Raw genomic sequence first — 27,774 nt, forward strand, 5'->3', positions numbered from 1 at the left:
TTGGAGTCGGGACACTTTCACCATTGTTGAGGGCTTTCTTGAGCGCCTCATGATTCACGGGGATCGGAGCATTCTTGGCATTTCACTAATTTTCCACATTTTGGCCCAACGAGCCATCCGAAAAGGAGCAGAGTGTGCGTCACTATATGTCTGCTCTCAGCCTAATGCAGTTCAAGTAGCAATCGCAGGGGTGGAGCGGATGGCTAGTCTTTTGTCTCAACACAGCAACATCATGTTGCGAGACGACCTTCCACCCAATCTCCCACCAAGTAGACCTGAGGACCATCGCATAGAGTTGGTTCCTGGTTCATCAGAACCTCCAAGCAAGTTCTCGTACCACCTTTCTAAGGCATTGGAGAGCGAGCTGGAGTAGCCGTTAGCCCAACAACTACGGTCTAGATTTATCCGATCATCTTTCTCACCTTTTGCCGCTCCCATTCTGTTTGTCGAGAAGAAGGATAAGTTTGCACGCGTATGTGTGGATTAAAGGGGGCTCAATAAGCTAACAATGAAGAATAGATTTCCCATGCCCATAATAGAGTACATCCGTGAACGACTCAATGGTGCAAAGATTTTCTCTAAGATTCATCTTAAGAGTAGCTACCATCAAGTTCGGATCTTCGAGGTCGACATTCCAAAAACGGCTTTTAGGACCGAGCGTGGCCACTATGAATTTGTGGTAATGCCCTTTGGCCTCACCAACACACCAGTGAAATTCAGCAAAATGACGTCTTTGGTTTTTTCGAGATCTCCTTGGCAAATGCGTCTTCATCTTCTTAGATGACATTGTTATCTTTTTAGGGACTGCAGAGCAGCATGAGTGAGATGTGGCACAGGTTTTGTAACTCTTGCAAGACAATGAGTTGTTTATCAATGCAAAGAAGAGTGAGTTTGGAGTACATGTAATCTATTACATAGGATACATTATTAGTTCTTCAAGTATTAGTCTCGACCTTGAAAAGGTACATGTCATTCTCAGTTGGGATGGTTCCACTATAGCCCAGGAAATCTGCTCATTTGTGGGTCTTTGTCAGACCTACAACACGCACATGGACAAGTTTTTTGACCTTGCAGCACCTCTTAGTGACTTGCTTAAGGACGTGAAGATTCGTCGTCAAAAAGTGCCTGTCACGTGCAAGGCTCTAGAGGCATTCCAGGCAATGAAGAAAGTTTCCTTCGAGTTACGAGTTTTGAAGTTGGCATCATGGGATGATCTTTTCGAGGTGATTACTGAACCTTGCCATTGGAGCTGCTTTACAGCAAGATGGTAGGCTAGTGGCTTATTATAGCCGCAAATTAAATAGCGCCGAAAAGAATTATTCGGTGTATGACAAAGAGCTCTTGGGAGTGATGACCACTCTTAAGCATTGGAAGCACTTCCTTTATGGGAGGGACTTCACAGTTAAGATAGATCACCAGGCTCTTAAATGGTTGCAAACCATGCCCAGTGCCCAATGGAGTGACAGGCAATCTAGGTGGAGTCAATTGTTCTAACAATTTAGGGGAATGATTGAATACGTCTCGGCCAAAAATAACCCCGTTGTCGATGCTCTTAGTCGAAAGGGCACTATTCAGACATTGCAAGAGTCCACTGTGCTAGAAATTCAAGGCAAAGACGTAGACAGTATGAAAGCATGGTATCCGGATTCGGAAGAGTTTGGGACTCAAAATCAGTTGGCCCTCAATTCAGATTGGTTGTTTTTCAAGAACCGTCTTTGTGTACTCAAAGAAAAGCGCCAAGTCCTTCTCCACGATGCCCATGATTCTCTTGTTGGGGGTCATAGGGGTATCAACAATAACTTGGAGAAGTTAGAGAGGTCATTCTATTGGCCTAAGATGCCATGGGAATCCATCTACCAACATGTCCAATCATGCCAAATATGTCAAAAAGTGAAAGTTCCTCTTACCAACCCGGCAGGGTTACTACGCTTTCATGACATTAGTGTGGATTTGTAGGCTCTCTGCCAGTCTTAGTTGGATCTAGAAACACACAGTGTATGACAATTGTTGACAGATTCAGCATGCTTATTTCATGCAAGCAGACAGCCACAACCGAGGACATAGCTCGCTTGTTCATTCGGTTTTGGTACCCCATTGGTGGTTTGCCACGGACTATTACCTCAGATAGAGATCGAAAATTTACGTCCCATTTTTGGGGAGCATCGTTTGACAATTTTGGGACTAAGTTGCAGTTATCCAGCGCATTCCATCCTCAAACAGATGGCCAAACAGAAATATACAATCAATTGGCCTGTGACGTTCTCAAATCATACTGTCATGACCAGCCGTCGAAATGGGAACAAATCTTCCTTTGGTTCAGGTAATCTTCAACAGTACTCACTTACGAGTACTGGCCGGACGTCGTATGAGGCAGCATTTGGTCACCGGTTCTTATCTCTTTTGACGAGAAATGTGTCGCTATCTCTTGAGGCCAATAAAACCACCGAGACATTCTCGGAAATCATGGAGTGCCTTGCATTAACCCACTTGGAGAAAGCATCATACAGGAGCATGTAGTTGTCAGCCTTATCATTAGATGCATTATTGGGCATTTTTAAGATCATCTTACATAGAAGGGGCTAGCCCTAAGGCCAGCCCCAAGGCAGCCCAACATGGGCTAGCCTTGCAAAAGGCATCCAAGCCTTTGCCAAAGCAGTCGGCCAGCCCCTTTGGTGGCTTATGTGGCCAGTCGGCCAGCAGCCAACCTGGCATACAGCCCAATCAGCAGATGTGGGCAGCCGACAGGTGTGTACAGCAGCCGACTAGGCATTATGGCCACAGTCGTGAGAATAATCAGCAGCCGACAGGGTTATTAAACCAGCCAACTGGCATTAATCACAGTTGTGGACACATTCTGCAGGCCGACAGGCCTTTCTGGCAGCCAACCAGCAGGAGGAGGACATATATAAGCATGTGCCTTAGTCCCACTTCAGTCATTCAGGTATGTTAGAACTTGGAGATGGAAACCCTCTCTCTAATAGACATGATGAGATGAAGAACGTGAGAGTCTCATTCTATTAATGAAATAATTACATAGATATAGGCATGAAAGCCTTGCTTTTCCTAAAATTAGGAAACCCTAACTTGAGCCCCACACTACAACTAAATTAGGACTCATTTACATGCATGTATATATTGCACAATACCCAACAAGGTATTCAGCAGAAAGTGCACAAGTTGGACAGTATCCGGTCGACTCCAGGCTATAAGGGAGCTCCTCTTCACATTCAGCCAGCATATGTGCAGTCCTACAGCTATCTGGACTTGCATGAATGGCCAGAAGAATCTTTAGCAGAGCCTCGGACTAGGTGGATACTCAACCGACGTATGGTCTTCCTCGTCCTTGCGTTGGGCATTCATATCACTTGTATTCTGCATTGTACAGCATTCTCCAAAAAATAATATAAGGAAATACTCCTGCTTGCCCTCCAGTGGGTATTGGGAGCCAATACTGTGTTGTCTTCTACATTCTCATTCTCTTCTCTCTATCTACTCTCTAAAGTTGATGCTAAAGATTCCCACCACATAAAGGTATAAAGGTCTTGTTGTGCGTTATCACGATCAAGCTGCTCAGTACACGTAACATAGTGAATCGCCTAACTAAATTGGCAAGGTTTATTTCTATGAGAAGTTGAGCAACATCACCATAGCTAGCACTGTTGTTTGTCGAAAAGTTGTTTAGTTTATATGGATTGCCAAAGAGTATTGATAGTTATCATCATACTAAGCTCACGTTGTTTTTGGAAAGAGGTATTCAAGAATTTCGGCACATCATGATCCTAGGTCCAATGGTCAATCAAAATGAGTAAATCACGCTCTAGAAGATATACTATATGCAGTGGTATATAAAGCATGGGTCGTGGGTACTTGTGGGAGCTATTCTTGGGGAGGTGGGCCACCTGCAACCTATCTTTGTGTCCCTTATGTGTGCTTTTATCTTGCAAGAGTTGTTCAGGAGATGAAAGGGCTGTTTCAGGTGCGAAGAGCTTCATTTAGGTTGTCACAATTAACATCCTCCAAGCTATAGTGGAAGAGGCTGCTACTTGCTATTGATTGGCCTGTTTTGGGACTATATCCACACATGTATATATTCTAGAGTATTTTGAGCTTCAACTAGGGTACATAGTAACATAAAAACCCGTTTTGCCCTCTCGAAACGGCATGAAACGTTTTTGGCATGAAACGTTCGAAACAAAACGAAACCAGCCCATTGAAATGGTGTTTTGCCCAAATGTAAAGCGAGGTCAAAAAAACGAGCGCAAGTTTTTTTTTTTTTTTTGCAAATGCGATTTTTGCCATCGTTTCCGTCCCTTGTTTGCTGCCCATTTGCCACTTCACACAACCGACGCTTCTTCTCGGCCGTAACTTGTTGCTCCGCCTCTTCTCATCCACTCCTCCTTTTTTTTACTTCACTTCTTCTCCTCCACGCCTCCTCTTCCTCTTCCCTTTTCCTCTTTCTCTCTTCTCCTCCACGGTCCACCCCTCCTCTTCCCTCCTCCTCTTTCTCTCCTTTTCTTGTCTTCCAACTTTCTCTCCTTTTCTTCTTACCTCGTCTTCCCTTTTCTTCTCACCTCTCTCTTTCCTTCCAACTTGTTTCTTTCCTCCTCTTTCTCTCCTTTTCTCGCCCAAATTTTGAAAATACCGCCAAAGAGGTGATAGTCCAAGTGGTAAAGTGTTTGCCTAGGACTGAAAGGTCTTGGGTTCAAACCCTGCTTGGACCCCTCGGCGGCACCTCTCATCCGCGCTCTCCATAAGCTTCCCTTTCGGCGTCGATCGTGTTCTGGCCGCCTTTCCCAGGAGGACTCCAGTGTAGCCCCTCCGCTCTTTGTGGTCGAGTGTGCTCGTCGCCCTCTTCAGAGGGCCGCGTAGATGATCTTGTAGCTCACGACACCAGCGTGGCTGGGACGTTGAGCGAGTTGTAATGTTAACTATTAGTAGGATCTCTCTCCCGGAAAAAAAAAAAAAAAAAATTTTTTTTTGAAAATACCAAAGAACCTACTCCCAAAATCATAAATTTCATACCCACTAGTCCCAAAAAATGCATGTTCATCTTTCTGTTGGCTATGTTATAAATTTGGTATGTGTATATAAGAAGTGTCATTTCGAAACCTTTGTGTTTCGTCCAAAATAGACGAAACAAAACGAAACGAAACCTTCGAAACGACGAAACGACGAAACGTTTCATGTTACTATGCTAGGGTACAAAAGCTTTTGAATACGGTATGGAGTCGTAAGCAGTCTTCAGTCTAGCAGCACAGTTGATTATGTTATGGAATTTCCAGACTTTGTTAGAAATATCCTTGATTTGATTACACTGTCCTTCTTTTGGAGCTGATGCAGTTTCAGCCTTACATGTGTGAAGTTTAACATAGTGTGGAATATATACATGGATGTTTTACATAGTTATCGTCTACATTTTCTTAATTTCCCTCCATCACCTAGCATGAATCTGCATCCCGTGGCAGCAGGGGGCAGCCTTGCTAGACGTGATAAAGGGGGCTGTGAGACAACTTTTAATGAAGATTACACATTGCAGTGTTTTTGCATATACGCCCCCCTGATTCACAGATAATTGCAAACCTTGTAATTATTAAAGGCTGTAAATGCTACCTTGCAGGATGTCTCAACAAAAATCATAACTTTTACAAGCCAGGGACCGTGGGCTGTGTGTATACTCTCAGCTAATGGTGCCATTTCTAATGCGACGCTTCGTCATGCTGGTGTTTCTGGTGGTGCTGTGACATATGAGGTTTGCCGTACCTCCTTCCTTTGGACTTTCATGAACTTTGTCTCATGCATACTATCCTTTTCATGTATTTATTAACTGCTCACATTCTCCTGCTGTTTTCTTTTAGCTCCTTAAGGTTTTTAATCCTTAAAAGAATTCCTATTTTTGTACACTCTCTTAGTTCATTGACTGCTTTGTTTAATCTATGGCGTGTAATATTCATGTGTATGTTACTCTCATGGTATATTTATGATGTGTAATGAGCATCTATGTACATGGTACATTATATGGAGTCACACCGATGCAGGTGAGGGCTGGTTTGGCACAAAATTTGGTGCACATTGTCTGTCAAAGGACTAGAAGGTTGATTCGACAAAAAAAATTGTGCGCTTTATTTAAACTGGTAATTTTAATTCAATTATGAGTTAGTTTTTTTTGTTCCAGTTACTTTGCAAGTTGAGGTAGGTGGCCTTGTTTTCTGCCTCCTTCTCTAGACACGAGAGCTTAAGAGGAGGTTCCCCCAAGTCTGGTCTTCACCATGAGGGATCAAGCATGCTTATATTCTTAGGTAGTACAGAAGGAGGCTTTTGTCTTTCCCTTGGGCAGGTAGGTTGGTTCAATGTTGTAGGCATAGTGCCAACAACCCTTGGGCAGGTAGGTTGGTTGATGCCATAGTCTTTTAGTCGGCATAGTGGCAACAACCCTTGGGCAGGTAGGTTGGTCTGATGTCACAGGCTTAGTCAGCATAGTGCCAACAACAATAGATTCCTATCCCTTGTGGTGATCAGTAAAGTTTCTGTCTTGGAACCAGTCTAGTGATAGACTTGTTCCACTGCCATTGTCACTCCAGAATCCCCTTCTACGCCCAATTCCGTTGTGCATGTGGCAGTGCCTAGCGTAGGTCATTCTCTTCTTATGGAGTCTCAGTGGGAGATTGGCTGGTTGGCTGTCCATACATATACGGTGTTGCAAGTTCATTGAGAGGCAGTGACCTTTTTGATTTGTTGGTGCTCAAAGTTTCAAAATTGGAGTTTTGAGTTTTTCTATTAAAAGAAATTTGAAGAATGCTGTTGTGCTCTTAGGTCCTTTATAACAACAAACTTAGAAGGTTTACAAAAATATATCAAATGAGCTCTGTTTATGGCAATAAAACGATCAAAGTGCATTTCTGAAACAGGCATGCTAGGGGTAGGGTTTATAGGCCATACGTACAAGGACCGCTTAGTAAGGGTAGCACCTGATTGGAAGAGTTGGCTAGCTCACTTCCAAACCATTAGCGCCTCTTTTGGTACGTAAGGGACAAATTGAGTTAGATCTCCTAATTATACGAGCTCCTCATTAGAGGAAAAGCCTTCTCTAACCCCCAACATCACTTTTAATCGGTTGACAATCATTGGAGTTAGAAGCTCACAAGAAGCACCTATGAGTGGGCTGAAACCAATGATGCACGAGGCGCTGCCTCCTTACTAGAATCACTGGTCTCCTAGATTGGTGCTTGTTATGGATGTAGCTTTGACCGTGATATTGAGTTTCTTGCCTTCATTTTCCCCCTAGCTTCTTTCGCTTGTTTGCAAAGTTACTTTGGGACTTATCTTCATTTTGTGTAAATTGTTCTTTTTTTATTTTCCTGCCTCATAAATTGTTTCCATCTACATTTTACAAATTTTTAGCTCTATTCTGAGCTGTGAGAAGACTCTTCTTAGTAAATTGCAACATCGCAGAAAGTGTGAGATTGACTACACCTTTCTGTGTGGAGATCCAACAGTGTAGGGAGTGCCCTAAAGTGATAGCTATACACAATCATATATGGACTCAGGTTTGTGGCTGCATGTTGTGTGCAACAGCATGCTGAATCTAATTCTTCCAATTAGATTTAGTATTCCAGAAATACACTGGCAGACTATTCTTCAATGCCTGTGATTGTCTGATTCGGGATAAAATGGCGAGCTTATATTCAATTGGGAGTTAGAAGTGACTTGTGAGGTTCATGTCACATTATTCATTGGTAGTCCATAGCATACATAATAAACATGCTTTCTACTAATAGCTTTTGTAGTTCTTGTAGAGCACCAAAATCTTTGCAAGTTGTTCAATTTCACTTGTAACCAGGCTTGCTCATCTTTATGGAATGTGGACATTTTATGGAATCCTTAGAATCCAAGATTCATGGCTTTAGCTTCTAAGACATGTTTCCAAGGGGATGAGTTTGTTGCTCAGAATCTTGTTCACATTTATACGATTCCAATACACGCGTCCGCCTCCCGTTACAATTGGACTAGAGTTACGCAGGTGCTTGCACACACTCTTTCTCTCTCTTCCTTTGGTGATAGTCAGACTGCTCGCGGGCTGGATAGAGGGGCAGTTGACAGGTGGATCTTGCCGGGTGAACAGCAGGCTGGTTGGGCAAGTTGCAGGTGATGCGCAGGGGCTGAACAGCAGGTCCCTCTCCTCTTTGCAACTGGCTGGCTGCAGGTACATGCGCAGGCCCTCTCTCTCTCTCTCTCTCTCTCTCTCTCTCTCTCTCTCTCTCTCTCCTGGTGACTGGCTGACTGCAGAGAAACACAGGACTGAACTACACGTGGACTGAGGTGCAGAGAAGTGCAGGGACAGACTGCACTCTCTTTCTCTCTCGCAGAGGGTGACAAGTTGGAGGAGAAACAGAGGAGAGGAGTGTTGCGGAGCAAAGACAGCTGACTATTGTCTCTTTTTACAGGCTTGTGGGTGGTGTCAGACACACACGGGTTCAAACTCCTCTTTTCTCTGGCTCGTGGGTTGTTTGGGAGTGTCTCTCTTGGTCCCTTGTTAGAGGAGGGATTTGCAGCCTAAGAGGGCAGAAACATGAGTAAATTTTGGCATGTTTCTTGGGAAGAGTTTACGGGCTGATGTATGGATGTGTTTCTGGCTATGTGCATGGGCCAGTTAGATGCGTATTCAAGGCCTCGTGGATGTACTATCTTGGCTAATTAGAGGTGAATAACAGTGTGGTGTTTTGGGACACATGATTGTGTGAAACCTCTATGCTAAGAGGTCCAGAGGATTGGCAAATTGGACATGCATATGTACAAGCCATGAATGGCCATGATGTATTCAATTAAACTCTTCCATTGAATTTGAATAAAGAAATACTGAAAGGGGCGCCACGCTTTGGGGCCAACAGGTGTCATTCTTTTCGTGTAGGAGAACTCTAGCTCCCTTTTTATCTGTCTTATTTGCTGGATTACAACTGTGGTTGGGTGACTGCTAGTCTACCGCACTTTGGTTTCTACCAGAGGTTGGTTTCGTTGGGACAAGTGGCAAGAAAGTGGATCAAAGTGAGACAAGTGGCCTCACACTTGTGACTTCAGCTATTGTGTGGCTCTCCACTTGTCATTGTAGCCTTCTCTTGCCATTTTAGCTCATGGGAGGCCCAAATCTATAAATTGGAGTCCTCTCTCTTCATTTGGAGGAGGCTCTCTTGTTGCACTCTAGCCTCTACCACTATTATAGGTTGCCCTAATGATGGCTACTCTCTTTCTTTCTTTCTTTAAGGCTGCCCATGAAGAATACCGGCTGTTGGGGACTGTTTTGGAGGCGTCCATCGCGAAGAAATATTGAAGGCAAGGGTATTTAATCATTTTAATATGATTTCTAGCCACTATACTTGTTGTACCGGTCCTTGTACTTGTTGTACCTGTTGTTCTAGCCACTGTATCAGTTGTACCAACCATTGTACTTGCTGTACCAATATTTGTACTTTTTGTGCTTGCTGTCCTAGCCATTGTACCGGTTGTTCTAGCCACTGTACTTGTTGTACCAGCCATTGTACTTCTTGTATCGGCTGAGAGGAGAGTTGTATTTACTGTACAAGCTTTATTGCATGAAGATCGGTGGTTTTTTGGGAAGAATCAATACCCACATGGAGATATATGGATTATATTGTTGGCGTAGCATTTCTACAGCCTGTGTTCCTGCTTGGTAGTCTCGTGTTGGGCTGTGTTATGGCATTTGTATATGGATAATCCGGCATCCCCCATGGGGAGAGTAAGACCCTCAAAGCTTGTACATGATATTATTCTCCTTGGTATCAACAAGTGTGTCAAAGGCCCTAGTCCCCCATGTACGTGCGAGTTACAATAACCTACTTACAGAGGCGCATGTCCCAACTGAGGTAAGCTGGATTTTGAAGGATTTTCCTGAAATTATTCAAGTCATAAAAGTGCTCAATTCCTCATATAGTGTAGATGACAATGTCACCCCTCTCTCTCTCTCTCTCTCTCTCTCTCTCTCTCTCTCTCTCCAAATTCTTCACTTTATTATACTTTGTTACCGAAAATTTGGTTAAAAAAGCTCTAAGTTTGTTACGCCTTGTGACATATATAGACAAGCTCCTTAAATAATAACCTTACATCTTGTTCGTTTAAACAGTCTTTAACAATGATACAACAATTGTTACAAACAAAGGATTTAATAAAAGAAATAGATACAACGTTCAAGATTATCCATAGCTAAATCTAGGTTCTCTTATTCCTTTACTTTATTCTGCCAATGATCTAGAATTCGGCCTTCCAACCTCTAAAGACTGGGCAATCCCTATGGGACCATACACCTCATCTTCGGCAGTTGGCAAGGACTCAAGCCGATTGCTCTCTCAAGCTCCATCGCTTGTTCCTTCTGTTTCTCAGAGGGATGTCTACACACTAGGGAGAGCTTATTTACCGCACTAGCTTATGCCTGCAGAACTAGGGAGCATCATATTACTCGCCTAAACCGACGAACCTCATCTTTTCAATGGTAGGACGGATACCTTGGGCTGACTCCGGCGGGCCTTGCTAACGTCGCCGCCCAGCTACACCAGCATGGAAACGGGGCTAGTCTCGAGATAGAGAGAATATATACTTTTTAACTTAATCAAGATAACAATTGCTTAAACTAAATCATAGAATACGATAAACATCACCTTCTCGAGAAAATAACAATATTCCAAGGATTTTGTTAATTTTCAAAGAAAGGATAGTGATATCTTTTTCTTAATTAATTTAATGCTAATATTAAAAATTCATACAAAAATCTCTTTTTAAACGATCACCAAGTTAACGCGGCCATTAATTCCTTGTGGGATTCCCAAGGGGAGAGATGGGATCGCATCCGGAGCATTCCCTCTAGGGTCGTTATGCACGCTTGTAGAGGTGGTATTCTGGCGTCTTTGTGGAGGAGCCATTCTCTTCACCTTCTCGTAGCCCACGTCACCGCGAACACAACGCTTCAATCGGATCATGAATCGGAGCTCGTTTGCTCTCTTTATGGGCATAAAACTCTTAGGTGGGAACTACCTCTAAGAGCCAAAGAGTCCTTACTAAAGTCACCACAAAATTGGAGGGGGAGGGGGAGGTGTCCTTATAGTGGATTTTGGGAGAAAAGGTATCCTTCTCGTAGCCCACGTCGTCTTCGCGAACGCTTGAACGCAACGCTCAAGTCGGATCACAAATCGGAGCTCGTTTGCTCACTTTATGGACATATAAAACTCCTAGGTGGGAACCACCTCTAAGAGCCAAAGAGCCCTTACTCAAGTCACCGCAAATGGGGGGGGGAAGGTGTCCTTAAAGTGGATTTTGGAGCAGAAGGTTGCACCTACAAGGAGAGAGGGAGACAGTTCTCCCTTAAGTCTATTCACACAGGGGAGAGAGAGAAAGAAAGAAAGAAAGAAAGAAAGATATATTAACGTCTGCAAAAGGCCAAAATTGGCCTATGAGACAAACAAGTAGTACAATGATGTTGCTCCAGTCATCAAGAGGAAAATGTGGTGGTGTACAAACGAGAGGGTGTGGATGGAGTACTAGGGCTACTAATGCATCTCTATATGCTGAAGGGGTGATACAAGTATGATATGTTATCTACTCCTAACTCCATCTAGTCCCATAGTCTGGGTACAATGTCATACATCCGATCTGAGGATGCCGTAAATGTCTGGAACATGCATCCTGGATCAGAGCGAAAATGTGCCAGTTGCTCCTCAACCTCCTGTTGGTGTCGAGACTGGATGGCCGCGATCTCTCTATGGTGTAGCCGTGGTGTCTGGTAGCCGGCTAGTCTGGGTCGTCGCCTAGCTCGAATCTCCTCCGCTCGCCGAGATGTCACTCCCAATGTATGTGGCTGGGCTACTGGTGCCAATCTCTGGAAGAAGTCAGTCAACTAGGACTGTCTTCCTCCGCTATGATGTGCGGGTGTCTGAAGTAAGATCTCCTTGTGTCTCTGTAGTGCTAGTAGTAGTCTGCCTAGCTGTCTCTGGTTCGATCTCTCCCAGATGTGTCTAAGTGATGTGGTCCCTCTAAAAACCTCAGGATAGCATGCCCTGATCTCCTGCAAAGCACCACACTGGCAAACAAAATGCTCCTCTGTCTCCACCCCCGTCTGGCATAATCTGCAAATGCGCTCTACTCGAGGGATGCGTGCTGCTCTCCCAGTCTCGATCTCTAGTTGGTGTGATGAGATCCTTAGTCGCCCAATGGCTACTCTGGCTCCATGTGATAAGTGGACCTCCAAGTATCGTGGTCGCTGGATGAAGCCATCTGTGGAGGTGCTCAAGAAGTGGTCTCTGTAGTAGAGCATCTTCGTCGGGAGTGGCTGACTGGGAGATAGCCAAGTCTCCTGTATGTGGCCCTGCCAAATGTCATGTCTCATGACTCTGTTCCTCTCTGTTTGAGAGAGGCGTCTGTGTGGTGCAGCTAGGTCATACTGTAAGGGTGGTAATCTGTCAATATCAATCCTGTGTGATGATATCCACTGTACCACTTGGGAGTACCATGACCAGGTATGTCCCTCAACAAGCTGTCTGGATGCCTCAAAAGCAGCCCGAGATACCTGGTTTAGTGGGAGCTCCCGCATCCTGTGTAAAAAAGATATAGTCTGGAACATGGCCTCTACTAACATAGGTGGTACAACAAACTCCGCTCGAAGGATATCATGTGGTACTTAAGGTTTGCTGCGGATCATCCGTGAGAGCATCAAAATCTGAGGGCGCTCTATCTGTGTCCATGAGGATGTAGCCAAACCTGGTGCCCATACTGTTGCTGCATACATCAATGCTGGAGTAATTAGTGTATCAAATAGCCACCCCTTAGTACGGGGCTCCTGGAAGTGTGCCTGGTGACACTGGCGTTTCGAAATTGCTAGTGCTGCGTACCCTCATGTCACTCTGTCTCTGGCTGCCTGTGCCATAGAGAATCTCCCTGATGAGCTGGTAAATGTGACCCCAAGGTATACATATAAGCCCACCACCTCTACTTGTCCCCGGGCTAGTGTAAGGATAGTCTGGCATCTGACTGCTGTTGATGTATGAAAGACCATAACCTTGGTTTTCCCAAGGTTCAATGTGAGTCCTCGCTCCGCACAGAAAGTATCCAGAGCCTGTAGATGCCTTTGTAGCCCTGTCCGAGTATCCAACACAAGAATGATATCATCAGCATATAATAGAATGTGTACAGTCGTACCTGAGATGTCAATCCCAGAGCCTCCTCCGTGTATGATGTAGTCTGCTACCTCGTCGATGTATTAAGCCAAAGAGTGTCGGGGACAGAGGGCAGCCCTGCTTCACACCAATGGTGCTGAGTCCCCCTGGGCATCTAACTCGTCCAAACACTTGCTCATATAATCTGTAAATCCCCCACATCATGTCGGGGGTATGCCCAGTGTCTGTAAGCGGTGGAAGAGGCGCTCTCTCGGGACTGTGTCGAAGGCTTTGCGGAAGTCCACAAAACAGCAATAGAGTCTCTGTCTCCGTGCCCGAGTTTGGTCAATTAGGCATCTCAGGGTGAAAATGTGATCAATAGTAGAGAAGGCTCGCCGAAAACCTGCCTGACCAGGGGCACGAAGCCCCTCCCTTTCAGCATGTGTGCTCAATTCTGCCTCCAGGATAGCCCCATAGAGTTTGGCCAAGGTATGACCAATCATGATAGTCCTGTAATTACTGGGGTCCAACATGTCCCCAGCTTTGTGGATCGGTACAATAGTGTGCATCGTCCACTCCGCCGGGAAACCTTGTACCAGAGCCCTGTTAAAGAGGTAAGCAATAAAAGGAGAGAGTGTGTCAGTTGCATAAATGAAATCCTCACCCTGTAAGCCAGTGTGATCCTCAGCTCTCCCATGTTGGAATTTATGTATAGCTTGAGATACCATATCGGTAGTAAAGAAAACCGATGAGGTCGGTGGAGTCTCGGTGGGGCGAGGGATGAGTGGCTGGTGCGGAACATCATAAAGCCCTTCTGCATTACTCTGCCAGCGTTGAGGATTAGTAATCGGGGTGGGGGGGCGTGGCTCTCTGAGTCGTCGCCAAGCAGTGTCTGCATCTTTGCTCATGAGCATGTGGTAGATGTCCCAGTATTGAGCCTCCTCATATGTGCGTCGCTTACGGCGTGTAAGAGACCGCATCAATCTACTAGCCTGCTGCTGTGTTATTTCCCCTTTCGCTATCTGGGCTCGGAGATGTCGATGAAGCTCTCTGCACTCATTATCATACCATCTATTCTGGGGCATGTCAGGTGGCTTCCCTGTCTGGAGATGGTGTTGAAAGCTGCGGCTAGCTGCTGTGTGCAGTATGTGTGAAAGCTTGGCCGTCAGTACATCGATGGGTGCTGTAGGGTCCATACCAAAGAGGCCATCATGTACTTTTGAATCATAAACGTCTGCAAGCTCCCGGGTAAAGTGGAAGATGGTACGAGATGCCTGAGTGGTCGGGGGTGGCAAATCAAGAGAGCTTCTAAGAGAAAAAGCCAAATAAGTATGGTCCGCACCAATGGGGCATGTAGGGATAGTGAAAGAGTCTATCAAGTCCGTGCTCTCCCGCGAGCCCAATATGTAGTCCACAGTGCTGCTGCCTCCTGATGATAGGAAACATGTGAGTCTTCCCGATTCTGGCCATTGTGACATCCCGTTATAAATAACGAGATGGTGTCTAGCTCGCAGGTCCAGAAGGTGTTGCCCATAACCTGTATTGTTTGGCCAACTGTCCTTTGACATCCTCGTGGTCCCTGCATCTACATCGTCTAGTGCTTGTAGGATGAGGGGATCTGTGAAGTCGAGTGCTGCTTTAATTTGTGGCATGCATGATTTCCTATGTTGTCTCTGCATCCAAGTCAGGTCATCATCAAAGTAGATGGGGTCCCCTGGTAGGTTTCTCAGAATAACTCTGTCTCATGAAGGTTTGCCTGCTCACTTCGTCTGCGAACTGTAGCACTAGGGCTTTACTTTGGGTGGGGTCCTTGGGTGGGGTTGTCCTCCATATCTTGGTGAATGGAAGTGGTGCATCCTCCGCATGGCCTAATTTTATGCATAAGTTTCGGCTGTCTGCCTCAGGGGTGCACCCCTCTGTCTCTGGAATACCTGTCTCGCGTATGTTCAGGCGACGGATTCTCCTCATCTTCTCTTCATCTAGTGTGGATTGGACCATGTGCGTGTCCTCTTGTACTTCTTTCTTAATGTTTTTTTTGACCGCTTCCACCCATCCTTCTCTTACTGCTTCCATCTTGCCCTCCAGGGTTTTGGTAATCGTGTGGGTGAGCTCCTCCTCCATGGCTTCTTTGTCTGCCTCGAGGATTTCCCCTTCTTCTGGGCGTTCACGCAGTGAAGCAACTTCGCCTTTAAGTTGGGCAATCTCCTCCTGCATTGTTTCCTTTTCTTCTTCCATGTTTCTGCCTCGGTCTCCAGCTTAGCAATGCGATCGAGGAGGCTCTTCTGGACAGTGTTGAGAGAGAGAGAGAGAGAGAGAGAGAGAGAGAGAGAGAGAGAGAGAGAGAGAGAGAGAGAGCATCTAAGGACACCCTCTACTCAATACAAGGATGAGATGATGAAAAAATCTCTTTAGAGCTTACTTGGAAATGGGCTAAAAAGGCTTGCTGGGAGAGTGGCTGTAGTGGACTGTCGGATACAATCCCGCATAGAGTAACGGTACGGGCTGTCGAATGGAGTGCTGGGTACAGGCAGCCACAAGGTGTCGGGGGTATTGGCCATGGAAGTACTCGGGGATTTATATAGGAACTAGTACGGGGCACGGGGCGAGCAAATTATGGTGTACAATGAAAGTACGTCGGCTCGTGGCTGCATGAGCTTGGGAAAAGGGATGGTACTTGTGCATGAACAAAAGCAGAGGTACTCGTGTACCTTCCGGGTCAGTGGCAGCATGGGCGTCTACATGTCGGCCAGTGTGGACCGTACGTTGGGGTGGTCGGCCTTTGGTCTTTACGCGGCTATTATACAGGCGTTCGAGTATATGAACACCATCTTTTTGACGTGGGGATCCTTAATTTGGGACGTTGGCCTCAATATGAGTGCCGGAGTGTCCAGCGGGTGCGATTTTTTTTTTGGGTGAAAATGTTCAGGGTGTTTCCGTGGTCGTGGGGTTGCAGTCCGTTCATCAATCGGACACCCGGACGTGCATTTATTAAGATTTAAAGTTTGCCGTTTTTTAATTGAAAATAACTAAAAGTTTATGTATAGACTTAATCCGGTGTCCGTTTTGAGTGCTGTGAAATCCTATATTAGGATAAAATCGCGCGCAGATTCAAAATTTGGACTCAAAATTTTAAGATTCCAAGTGGAAATAGCTCCATTATTAAAATTGACGATTTTTACATCATAAAAAGACCATAAATTCATCTATCAAATGGGCATATATTATTATTGAAGATAAAATCGGTTAGGCTTTAGAATGAGTTCTAATTTATCTTAGGATCAACTCATCTTTAAGGATTTAATTCATAAGGTTATTCAAGACGAAACACATCATAAAATTTAACAAGAGGATGTAATTCATAAGGTTATTCAAGACGAAACACATTATAAAATTTAACAAGAGGATGTAATTCATGAGGCTATTCAAGAGGAAACACATCATAAAATTTAACTAAGTTAACTTCTTGCCCAAGCATTCACCAGAATTGTGTTGTCAGCGCTTGGTGGATAGCCATAGTCTCAAGGTTGCTCTCTTGGGGAGCTATAGTTGGGAGGCGAGCTTGTCACCTGTTCGATGAACTAATTCTACTCTTGGTGCATTTGGCTTATCAACAACTACTTATTTGGCTTATCAACAACTACTTATTTGTTGTGCTAATTCTTTCTTTTTGCTACTTCCCTTAGTGCTAGGCTTCATTTTGGCTAGGCTTGTTCAACATCTCTGGAGGTTTGACAGAAACTCAAGTATGAAGGGCTGTGTGAATATATGCTCTTATGTGTGTGTGTGTGTGTGTGCGCGCGCGCGCGCGCGTGTGAGCATATCTTGATACAGAGTTCTACTCCCATTATTGGGCACTAATGACGTTAGTGGGGATGTCGTAGTATCTAATTCATGCTATGCATAATAGAGTTGATAGTTATTTAGTCTTGTGGGTTAACTACCATGAGTATATAACATGCACGTCTTTAGCGGTGCATTTGCCCTATCAACTACTTATTTGTTGTACTAATTCTTTCTATTTGCTACTTTCCTTAGTGCTAGGCTTCATTATGCCTGAGTCTACCCTGCATCTCTGGAGGTCTGACAAAAACTCAATATGAAGGGTTGTGTGAATATATGCTCTTAAGTGTGTATGTGTGAAGTGCGTGTGTGAGAGCATATCTTGATACAGGGTTCTACACCCACTATTGGGCACTGATGACATTAGTGGAGATGACGTAGCATCTAATCCATACTATGCATAATGGAGTTGATAGTTATATAGTATTGTGGGTTGACTACCATGAGTATATAACATGCGCGTTCCTAAAAGGTGAATGTGGGCATGTTCCTGGATTCATCTAGGTATATAATTCAACCGTATTAATGCACATGCAGATTTCACATTGTGAAGTTTTCGTCCGAGTTGCGGCCAGTTGATATTAAGCTTATTCTTTCTATCTTTAGTGGTGCATATCAATGTTGGGGTAAAGGCATTATGCCCACCCTTATAGTGTGTACAAGCCCATAAGTTATAGTACATAGTACACTTAGTACTTTTAATGTACTAAGTGCACTATGTGTACTAGTGCAATATACATGTGTGATAGGGGAGTCACACACTCATATCATGAGTTGACTTATCCCCACAACTCTCTCTCTCTCCCTTCCTTCTCTCTGTGTGTATGTCTCCCACATGAAACTCTAACCCTAATTAACTCTCCCATTCAACTGGTATCAGAGCCCTGGTTTTAGGGTTTTGTTCTCAAGTGCTGCATCGTTGGAAATCAACTGTAGAAGAGCTGCGTGTGGTGCCGCCTGTTTGTGCTCCCTGCGTGTGCTGTACGGACTTGTTTGCTGCGTGTGTTGAAGAAGTCGCAGGCAGGTGGGCCTTAAGCAGGTAGGCGAAGGCTTGCTACCCTCAAGGAAGCGTAACAGCTCGACTCTCCAACAGCTGCTTTGCTGCACGACTCTCTACGCTGGTGGAGCTTCGCTCGAGCTGTTGGTGAAAAGCGGAGGCCTTTAGGTGGACTCCGTGGGGAAGCGTGTAGCGCTACTAGGCGAAGGCGTAAAACCGCTCAGCAGTGAGCGAACACGTCTACGAGGCGAACACAGGCGAACACGCTTGCAGGCGTGCGCGTGTGTGCGCTTACAGTTTTGACTCCAACGCGGCCAGCACAAAAGTCATCGCCACGCGTCAGCGCCTAGACGGAGTTGCAGGCAGCAACGCAATTGGGCGTTAGACGGCTGGCTACTAGGCGCATTAGCATCAACACCAAACAACAACGAGTAGCAGCGCCCGCCGCAGCAGCAAAAGCAACACCAAGCCAGCACTTGCAAAGCAGCAGCAGCCAGGCGTATCCGTACAGCAGCAGCAGCAGCAGCAGCAGCATCAGCATTAGCATCAGACGTGCCCCCCCCTTCTCTTGCAACAACAAAATTCAGTCTGCAAATCTTAGAGAAATTCAAAAATTAAGAGGTATTTGCCTCAATTCTTTGGGAATTTCTTATCAATTCAATCAATTGAGCAGTACAGGTGCCAAATTGCTCAAATTTTGAGCAAAATTGGCAAAATTGGGTGACATTGGTCACATTCAGGATCAATTTGCAAGAAATTGGATGCCAAAATTTGGGGCTTTTGATGTAATTGTGCAATTAAGCATTCATACATGCTGTATGATGTGAGAAATCGCACATTCGGGCAAAATTGCAGCAAATTGCAGTGCAAATCAAGGGGCTTTTGTGCCGATTGGGTTGATTTGCATGCAGGCACTCGTATTTGATGCTTTGGGCAACTAGTTGATGCCTGTCAAGCACTCAATGTGCCTGTAAATCAAGGGGTTTTTATGTACTGGATGTATATGTGGCCAGGGGGAAGCACTGTGAAGACTCTGAATGCCTTCATGTGCGTTAATGTACCATGTATGATCAGAAATTGATCTTAAATCAAGGGGCTTTTCAAGATTTTATGCTTGTTGAGCTTGGCAAAGCAGCAGGCAAGACTTTTATGCCTTGAATCCTCAAAAATCAGCTTGCAGTCAAGGGGCTTTTGCCCAATTTCTGTTCGGGACTGTTGTATGCAGTGATCGGGACTGTAAAAGTCTGATTTTCACTCATTTGGACAGCCAGGAGAGCATTTATTGTTGCTGTACTTGCTGGTACAGATTTGGTACAACTTTGTGCAAGTTTTGGCATGGCTGTACACTGATTTGAGTGAAGAAAAGGTTCATTTTCAGCTGCTGTACTTGCCGGTACAGGTTTGGTACATCATTGGTGAGCACTTAGTACTGCTGTACAGTACTTTGGAAGGGCAACAGAGCACATTTAAGGTGCTGTCCTAAATCTGCAGCAACCAGATTTTGGTGATTTCATCACATACAGTGGGAGTAGAGTTGCATTTGTGCTTCCGCAGTGGGAGATAAACTTTGGGAGAACAACTGTGAGCACTTTGTGTGCTTTTGGTGCAGTGTTTGCACATTTTGCAGGGAGTCAGGCATTGACAGGTTGCATATTGCTATGGCAACCACAGGTGAGAGCTCTTCATTGCTTCACATCAAGAAGCTTGAAGGCTCACATAACTATGATATTTGGCAAACCCATGCTATAATGTGTTGCTCCAGAAGAAGCAGCACAAGCCTATCAAAGAAAGGGGTGTAATGCCCGCTTCTCTTACTGCTGAAGAGTGGGAAAATATGGATGAGCTGGCAAGATCTACTATCATGTTGTTTGTGTCAGACTCTTTACTTTTCAGCATTCGTGAAGAGAAGACAGCTTGGGGAATGTGGCAGAGATTGCAGGACTTGTATGCCCAGCAAAGTGCCTCAAGCAAAGTGTATTGGTTGAAGAAACTCATAGGTCTTCAGATGAAGGAAGGGGCGTCTATGACAGGCCATCTAAATGAGTTTAATGGTATTGTCAGCCAAGTTATAAATCAAAAGTTGGCAATGGACGATGAGTTCAAAGCCACTTTTCTCTTATGCACTCGGAGTGTGTCCTATACATGTTTGTAGTGTGACAAGGACGTCACATCCTGCTTGAAGATTGTTTTTGTTTGATTGCCAGAGAGTTGGGACACATTCAGGACAGCCACTAGCAATTCAAATGCTATGCTGTCATATGCAGATGTTGAGGGTGCTCTTCTTCAAGAAGAGATGAACAAGAAGAACAATTGTGTTGGAAAGTCCAATGCAATGAATGCACGTGGGAGATCCCAGCAAAGGGGTAAAAGCCAAGAACGGGGAAGGAGCAAGTCCCGCTCCAAAAAGGACTTGGAATGCCATTATTGTGACAAGAAGGGACATATCAAAAAGCAATGCTACAAATGGAAGAATGATCAAAAGGAAAAGGGCAAAGGAAAGGACAAAGACAAAGATGAAGCCAAAGATGTAAAGCCTAAGGGCAAAAGTGGAGTCAAGATTGAAGAAGTCAATGTGTCACATGCAGGTGACAGTGAGGATGAGGTCCTATTCACGTCGTCACTTGATGCCCATTCACTTCTTGCAGGAGATGGTCATGGTATGCACTCATGGATCATTGATTCAGGTGCCTCCTTTCATGTCACAGGTTGCAGAGACTTGTTTGTCAGGTATACTGCTGGCAATGAAGGAGTAGTTTATTTGGGTGACAACCATGCATGTAAGATTCTTGGCAGAGGTGATGTGAGGCTTGTGTTTTCAGATGGCTCACAGCTTATGCACCATGATGTCAGGCATGTGCCTGAGATCAAGAAGAACCTGCTTTCTACTGGACAGCTTGATGATGCTGATTATGTTACCACATTTGGTCGTGGAAAGTGGAAGATTAGTAAGGGCTCACTGGTTGTTGCCAGAGGCTCTAAGGTGGACACTCTTTACTTCATGCATGCAGGTGTTTGTCACCATGCTAATGTAAATGCAACCGAGCTGCCGGAAATCTCTATGGGGCATAGGTGGTTGGGACACGCATGGTTAGTTAGTACGAAAGGTACGATACGGTACGGTACGATAAAATACGGTACTAATTGGTACCTTAAAATTTTTTGGGGTACGGTACGATATTAGTACGTTTTTTTTTTTAAATACTTCCTAAACTTAAAAATTGTAGTTAAGAAGTTACAAAATAGTAGAACCATGAACATAATGTCATCATGCCATTAGAGTACAAAATTGCTACAAAAGGATAGGCCAAAAACTCATGGCATGGGCGACCGCCAACATGCGTACATACATGATACTACATACTACAATACATCATCGATGGGCTAGAAGGAGAGAGATGCCCAATGCCTAGAGAGCTATAACATATCAAAAGTCTACATCATCACCAACATCTGCATGATCATCAACATGATCACTACTAGAGTGTCCATCAAGAGAGTTCTCTGAAGAGGACTCTTCGAAGGTGGACGAGACACTCTGGGGATCATTCTCGCTAAGTAGGTTGCCATCATCATCAAACAAAGGCTCTCTAGGCAGTGGGGTATCATCATGAGGGGGCAATGGAATATCATCATGAAGGCGGGGATTGGAGCTCGAGGATCCCCGCCTCACATATGTGCGAAGGCCACCCTTTGCCGATGCTGAAGGCGGAGGCCTATGAACTCCAACTGCTTGGGCCCCCGTCCATGCTGACTCCTGGTGCTGCGAGTATCTGCTGCCACAAGCTCACTATAGAGCTCCATGAAGATTGCCTCGTCCTCCTCATCAGGCAATATGATCGCTTGCCTAATATGGCAATGGCAAGTGCACACGCTGACAAACAGCTCCCTATAGGCTGCAAATGGCGATGAATGGCTCTCTAGAAGACTGAAATTGCTCCACACAACAGCAACAACAACAACAACAACAACAACAACGACGACGACGACGACGACGACAAAAAAATAAATAAAAATAAAAAAAATCGTACGGTATCGTACGAATCCGTACGGTACCGTACCGTACAGCAAGTACGTACGATTTCAGTCGTACGACGTACGGAACTAAGCCTGGGGACACATGAGTGTCAAAGGAATGGAGCAATTGTCTCGTTTTGGTTACTTGCCTTCTCTAAAGTTTTCAAGTTTTCAGTTTTGTGAGCATTGTATATATGGCAGGCAACTCGAGTGCCCCCACAACAAAGCTCTTGGACAGAAAGATGCTCAGTTAGAGCTTGTGCATACAGATGTATGTGAGATGCCCAGCTTTCTTTGGGAGGGGCAAAATATTTTGTGTCTTTTATAGATGATGCCACACGCAAGGTGTGGGTTTATCCTCTTCGTTTGAAGAGTGATACATTCTCAGTGTTTGAGAAGTTTGTTGCTCATGTTGAGAATCAAACTGGCAAAACACTGAAGGCTTTGCGTTCCGACAATGGTGGAGAGTATATGTCCAAACAGTTTCAGGACTTTTGTGATGCTAAAGGCATCAAGAGGGAGCTCTCTACTCCTTATGATCCTCCACAAAACGGGACAGCAGAGAGGATGAACAGGACCATTCAGGAGAAGGTCCGTTCTATGTTGTCACATGCTGCGTTACCTCATGGTTTTTGGGCTGAAGCTGTTATGACAGCCATTCATCTTATAAACAGGTCACCTAACACGAGGCTTGGTGGGAAAGTTCCAGAGGAAGTATGGACAGGGAAGCCTCCATCATACAAGCACTTGAGAGTGTTTGGTTGTGTTGCGTACGTGCACATACGCAGGGAAATGCGCACCAAACTTGATCCTAAGTCTCACAAATGCATATTCCTAGGATATGGTGACAGAGGTGAAATGGGGTATAGACTTTGGGATCCCGTGAATAGAAAGATTATATGCAACAATGATGTCATTTTTGATGAAACATGCATGTATAAGGAGCCTGCAAGGCAACAGGAGCCTGGCAGAGTCATCTTTGATGATGATGGACATCATGGACAACAACAAAGGGCTGTAAATGAGCCATTACAGCAGCAAAACCAGCCCTTAAATGGTGCTGAAAATGGTCCAAATGGATAGCCAGAGATGGCAGAAGATATCCCTATGGATATCCCACAGTTAGAGGAGATACCGGGCATGATTTTTCAGCCTTATGGCATGGAACAGGAGCCACCAATAGGTGATATGCAGGCTGGACAGCAACCTGCAAATGATGGTCATTGGGTACGGAGGTCCACAAGACCCTCCAGAGCACCTGACAGGTTTGTTCCAGGGGTTGACTACTTGATGCTTACTGACTGTGGGGAGCCCTCATGCTATAAGGAGGCTTTACAGAGGGCAGACAAGGCTCTTTGGGAGCGTGCCATGAAGTCAGAGATGGATTCTCTGCACAAAAATGGAACATGGAAGTTGGTGCATTTGCTTGCAGGCAAGAAGGTTTTGCCATGCAAGTGGGTTTACAGGCTCAAAGTTGCACCAGATGCAAAGCCAGGTTAGTGGCTAAGGGCTTCAAGCAGGAATATGGTGTGGACTTTGATGAGATCTTCTTTCCAGTGGTCAAAATGACCACACTTAGAGCTGTGTTAGCTTTGGTTGCTCATGATGATCTGGATTTGATTCAGATGGATGTGAAGACTGCTTTTCTTCACGGTGATCTCCATGAGGAGATATACATGCAACAGCCAGAGGGTTATGCAGTGAATGGAAAGGAGAAGCTTGTATGCAAGCTGAAAAAGAGTCTTTATGGGCTCAAACAGGCACCAAGGGAATGGTATCATAAATTTGATAAATTCATGAAATCCCAGGACTTCAGAAGAAGTGACATAGATCACTACTTATACACCAAGAAAGCTTTGGATGGCAGTCTATTGATCCTCATCTTGTATGTTGATGATATGTTGATTGCCGGGAAATCTCGTAAAGAGATGGATGCCTTGAAGAAGAGGCTGCATCAAACCTTTGATATGAAGGATTTGGGTGATGCAAATCACATTTTGGGTATGCGGATACTTCGGGACAGAAATCAGCATGTGTTGTATTTGTCTCAGAAGGAATACATTGGCAAAGTTTTGCAGAGGTTCGATATGGACGGGGGGAAGAAGACTAGTACTCCTTTGCCTCCATATGTGAAACTTAGTGCTATGGACAGCCCACAGTGAGATAGTGGCAGGGCTGATATGGCCAAGATTCCGTATGCTTCAGCTTGTGGCAGTCTCATGTATGCCATGGTTGCTACTAGGCCGGACATTGCATTTGCAGTGGGAGTGGTTTCTAGATACATGGCCAACCCTGGCAAGAAGCATTGGGAAGCAGTGAAAGGTGTCATGAGATACCTGAAGGGCACACAGGATATGTGCATTTGTTTTGGCAAACAGGATGCATTAGTGCATGGTTACACGGATTCGGATTATGCCGGTCATCCAGATAACCGGAAGTCTACTACCGGTTATGTGTTTACATTCACAGGAGGTGCTGTGTCATGGATATCCAGGATGCAGAAGTGCACTGCCTTATCTACTACAGAGGCCGAGTATATTGCAGCCATAGAGGCTTGCAAGGAGGCATTATGGCTATCTCGGTTAGTGGTTGATTTGGGTTATACAGGGGATATGCCATTGTTGCATTGTGACAGTCAGAGTGCCATCCAGTTGGCAAAGAACCCTGTCTTTCATGCAAAGACGAAGCATGTGGATGTGAAGTATCACTTCATCAGAGAGGTGATAGAGAACAAGCAAATTCAGCTTGTTAAGATTCATACGGATGACAACCCAGCTGATTTGTTGACAAAGAGTTTGCCTCCGGAGCGGTTTGCTCATTGTTGCAGACACTTGATGGGCATTGGATGAGGCCAGTTTCAGCCTTGATATGGCCTTGTATATTATCATGTACATGCTGATTTTTCTTTTCCTTCATTTAAGGGCACCTTGCCTTTAAGTGGGAGGTTGTTGGGGTAAAGGCATTATGCCCACCCTTATAGTGTGTACAAGCCCATAAGTTATAGTACATAGTACACTTAGTACTTTTAATGTACTAAGTGCACTATGTGTACTAGTGCAATATACATGTGTGATAGGGGAGTCACACACTCATATCATGAGTTAACTTATCCCCACAACTCTCTCTCTCCCCCTTCCTTCTCTGTGTGTGTATGTCTCCCACATGAAACTCTAACCCTAATTAACTCTCCCATTCAATCAACTACTTATTTGCTGTACTAATTCTTTCTATTTGCTACTTCCTTTAGTGCTAGGCTTCATTATGGCTAGTCTACCCTGCATCTTTGGAGGTTTAACAGAAATTGAGTACGAAGGGCTGTGTGAATATATGCTCTTGTGTGTGTGTGTGTGTGTGTGTGTGTGTGTGTGGAGTGCGTGCGTGAGAGCATATCTTGATACAGAGTTCTACACCCCCTATTGGGCAATGATGACGTTAGTGGGGATGTCGTAGTATCTAATCCATACTATGCTTAATGGAGTTGATAGTTATATAGTCTTGTGGGTTGACTACCATGAGTATATAACATGCACATTTCTAAAAGGTAAATTTGGGCATGTTCCTGGATTCATCTAGGTATATAATTCAGCCGTATTAGCGGACATGCAGATTTCACATTGTGAAGTTTTCGTCCGAGTTGCGGCTAATTGATATTGTGCTTATTCTTTCTATCTTTAGCCCTATGAACTACTTATTTGCTGTACTAATTCTTTCTATTTGCTACTTCCCTTAGTGCCAGGCTTCATTATGACTGAGTCTGCCCTGCATCTCCGGAGGTTTGACAGAAACTCAGTACGAAGGGCTGTGTGAATATATGCTATTATGTGTGTGTGTGTGTGCGTGTGTGTGTGTGGAGTGCGTGTGTGTGAGAGCATATCTTGATACAGAGTTCTACACCCACTATTGGGCACTGATGACGTTAGTGGGGATGTCGTAGTATCTAATCCATACTATGCATAATGGAGTTGATAGTTACATAGTCTTGTGGGTTGACTACCATGAGTATATAACATGCACGTTCCTAAAAGGTGAATTTGGGCATGTTCCTAGATTCATCATTGGTTCCTTGGGTGTCTACCTGTGGGAAACCTCATTTAGGTGCTCAAGATCATTTTACAGTCACACATGATCTTGCGACTCTGAAGGCATGCGTAGTCCCTATTATGTATTTTGGGACAAGACTGATGGTATGTAATGTGCATTGTGAACACTCCTGATTTTCTCCGGATAGTCAAACCTAGCCTACCAGCTAATACCTTCTACGAAAGTTGTGTATTGCAAACTTTCTTAAACATTCAGCCCTTATTTGGCACTTGGAGCCTCACGGGGCATGTGGTTTTTGCTTCAATTGAGAACCTTCTTAAAGTGACGACGTAACATTAAGAGATCAATACAAAAGGGGATACTTTCAATGGCATCTAGAGATGTGATTTGGCACCTTTCAACTTCTGATTTAAAAGTTTGGGTTTTGCAGGGCCGTTTTGAGATTCTGTCGTTATCAGGCTCATTTCTTCTTACTGAAAATGGTGGGACGCGCAGTAGGACCGGAGGTTTAAGTGTGTCACTGGCAGGACCAGATGGTCGAGTTATAGGAGGCGGGGTTGCAGGTCTTCTAATGGCAGCTAGTCCAGTTCAGGTGAGACAGTTTTATGATAACTTTTGTGCTTTTCTTAACACACTGATCCCAAACAAGATAAATGGAACTACTCTGTTGCAGGTGGTAGTAGGAACTTTTTTTACAGAGAATCGCAAAAATGTGGGAAGTGGGGAAGTTACCTCTGGCATCAAACCACCTGCTTTAGCCACTGCCGGAACACCCCCATCTCTGTCCTTCATGCAGCACATGCGTATGGATGGTATTGAATCTCTGCAGGATCATATGTCAGAAGGTGCAGCTGGGGATGGTGAAGAGCAGTCCCGTGTTTTCCACGTCATGCCATTGCAGTCTATTGACTGGGGTGGAAGCCATTTTGATGCAGAAACAAGGGATGATACCGAACCACCAACCTCACCAGGTGGCTCTTGAATAGCTGAAGCTGTGGATGCCTCATTTTGTGTGACATGGGGGATGATTTTGTGCAGCTTGTAGGAGCATCCCTTTTTGTGCATACAGTTTTGGAGACGGAGGCTCTCTCTCATGTGTGAGGAGTCTTGGATGATTGATGAGTGCAGTCTTGGATGATTTATGAGTGCAGAAATAGGCCCAGAGGTAATATTTCCTCACTTAACACTGCAAGGTTTGAGCTGGTCCTTTCCAAATGTAAATTACCTTTGTACCTTGGGTTGATTTGGCTCAAGTTATAAAACAATGAATAGCTGGTAGATCTCGGGTGGTTCCTAGTCTTCTGTTTGATTGTGGAGCCCCTTGGATAAAATTGGTACATTTACTTAATGTAGTTGCATGGAGGATTATCAACTTGTTTGTGCAGGGGGCATCAGGTGGTGTTTCATGTTTCAAGTTTTGGAACCACAGACAGTAGTGCTGTGAACACAGGCCTAAGTGGCCTAGGCATCATCCAAGTTGACTAAGTCGCTCAATGATGTGCTCATACGAGAGCGTGACGTGTGTATTTCTTGGTTACAATGTTGGGGGGCCCTTTTGAAACATCATGTCTAACAGGAGGCCTGAGTTCTGAGTTCAAACCCAAACACCCACATACAAATATGCAAAACAAACACGCACCCCCCCCCCCCCCAACACACACACACACACACACACACAAGAAAAAAAAAGAAGGAAAGCAATAATAGTATCAGATAGCAATGTACTTTGGA

The 27,774-nt window shown here is 44.7% G+C and overlaps 1 protein-coding gene across 4 annotated transcripts in view; it reads left to right on the forward strand.

Annotated features, from left to right (window-relative positions):
- LOC147629944 (AT-hook motif nuclear-localized protein 10-like) overlaps window positions 1-27,415 on the forward strand; it is a 76,888-nt gene extending 49,473 nt beyond the window's left edge. For 2 of the 4 annotated variants that reach the window (XM_086811481.1, XM_086811480.1), the window contains 3 exons: window positions 5,618-5,749; window positions 26,474-26,635; window positions 26,717-27,415. In XM_086811481.1, the coding sequence (XP_086667607.1) occupies window positions 5,618-5,749; window positions 26,474-26,635; window positions 26,717-27,025 (603 nt within the window). In that variant the 3' untranslated portion in view covers window positions 27,026-27,415. Of the gene's footprint in view, window positions 1-5,617; window positions 5,750-6,035; window positions 6,132-26,473; window positions 26,636-26,716 lie in introns of all 4 variants that reach the window. The other 2 variants (XM_086811479.1, XM_086811482.1) reach the window with 2 other exon arrangements.
- Window positions 27,416-27,774: the final 359 nt, after the last annotated feature.

The sequence above is a fragment of the Cibotium barometz genome, chromosome 17 (genome assembly GCF_041138505.1).
Source record: "Cibotium barometz isolate CiBa-2024 chromosome 17, ASM4113850v1, whole genome shotgun sequence".
Taxonomy (NCBI): domain Eukaryota; kingdom Viridiplantae; phylum Streptophyta; class Polypodiopsida; order Cyatheales; family Cibotiaceae; genus Cibotium; species Cibotium barometz.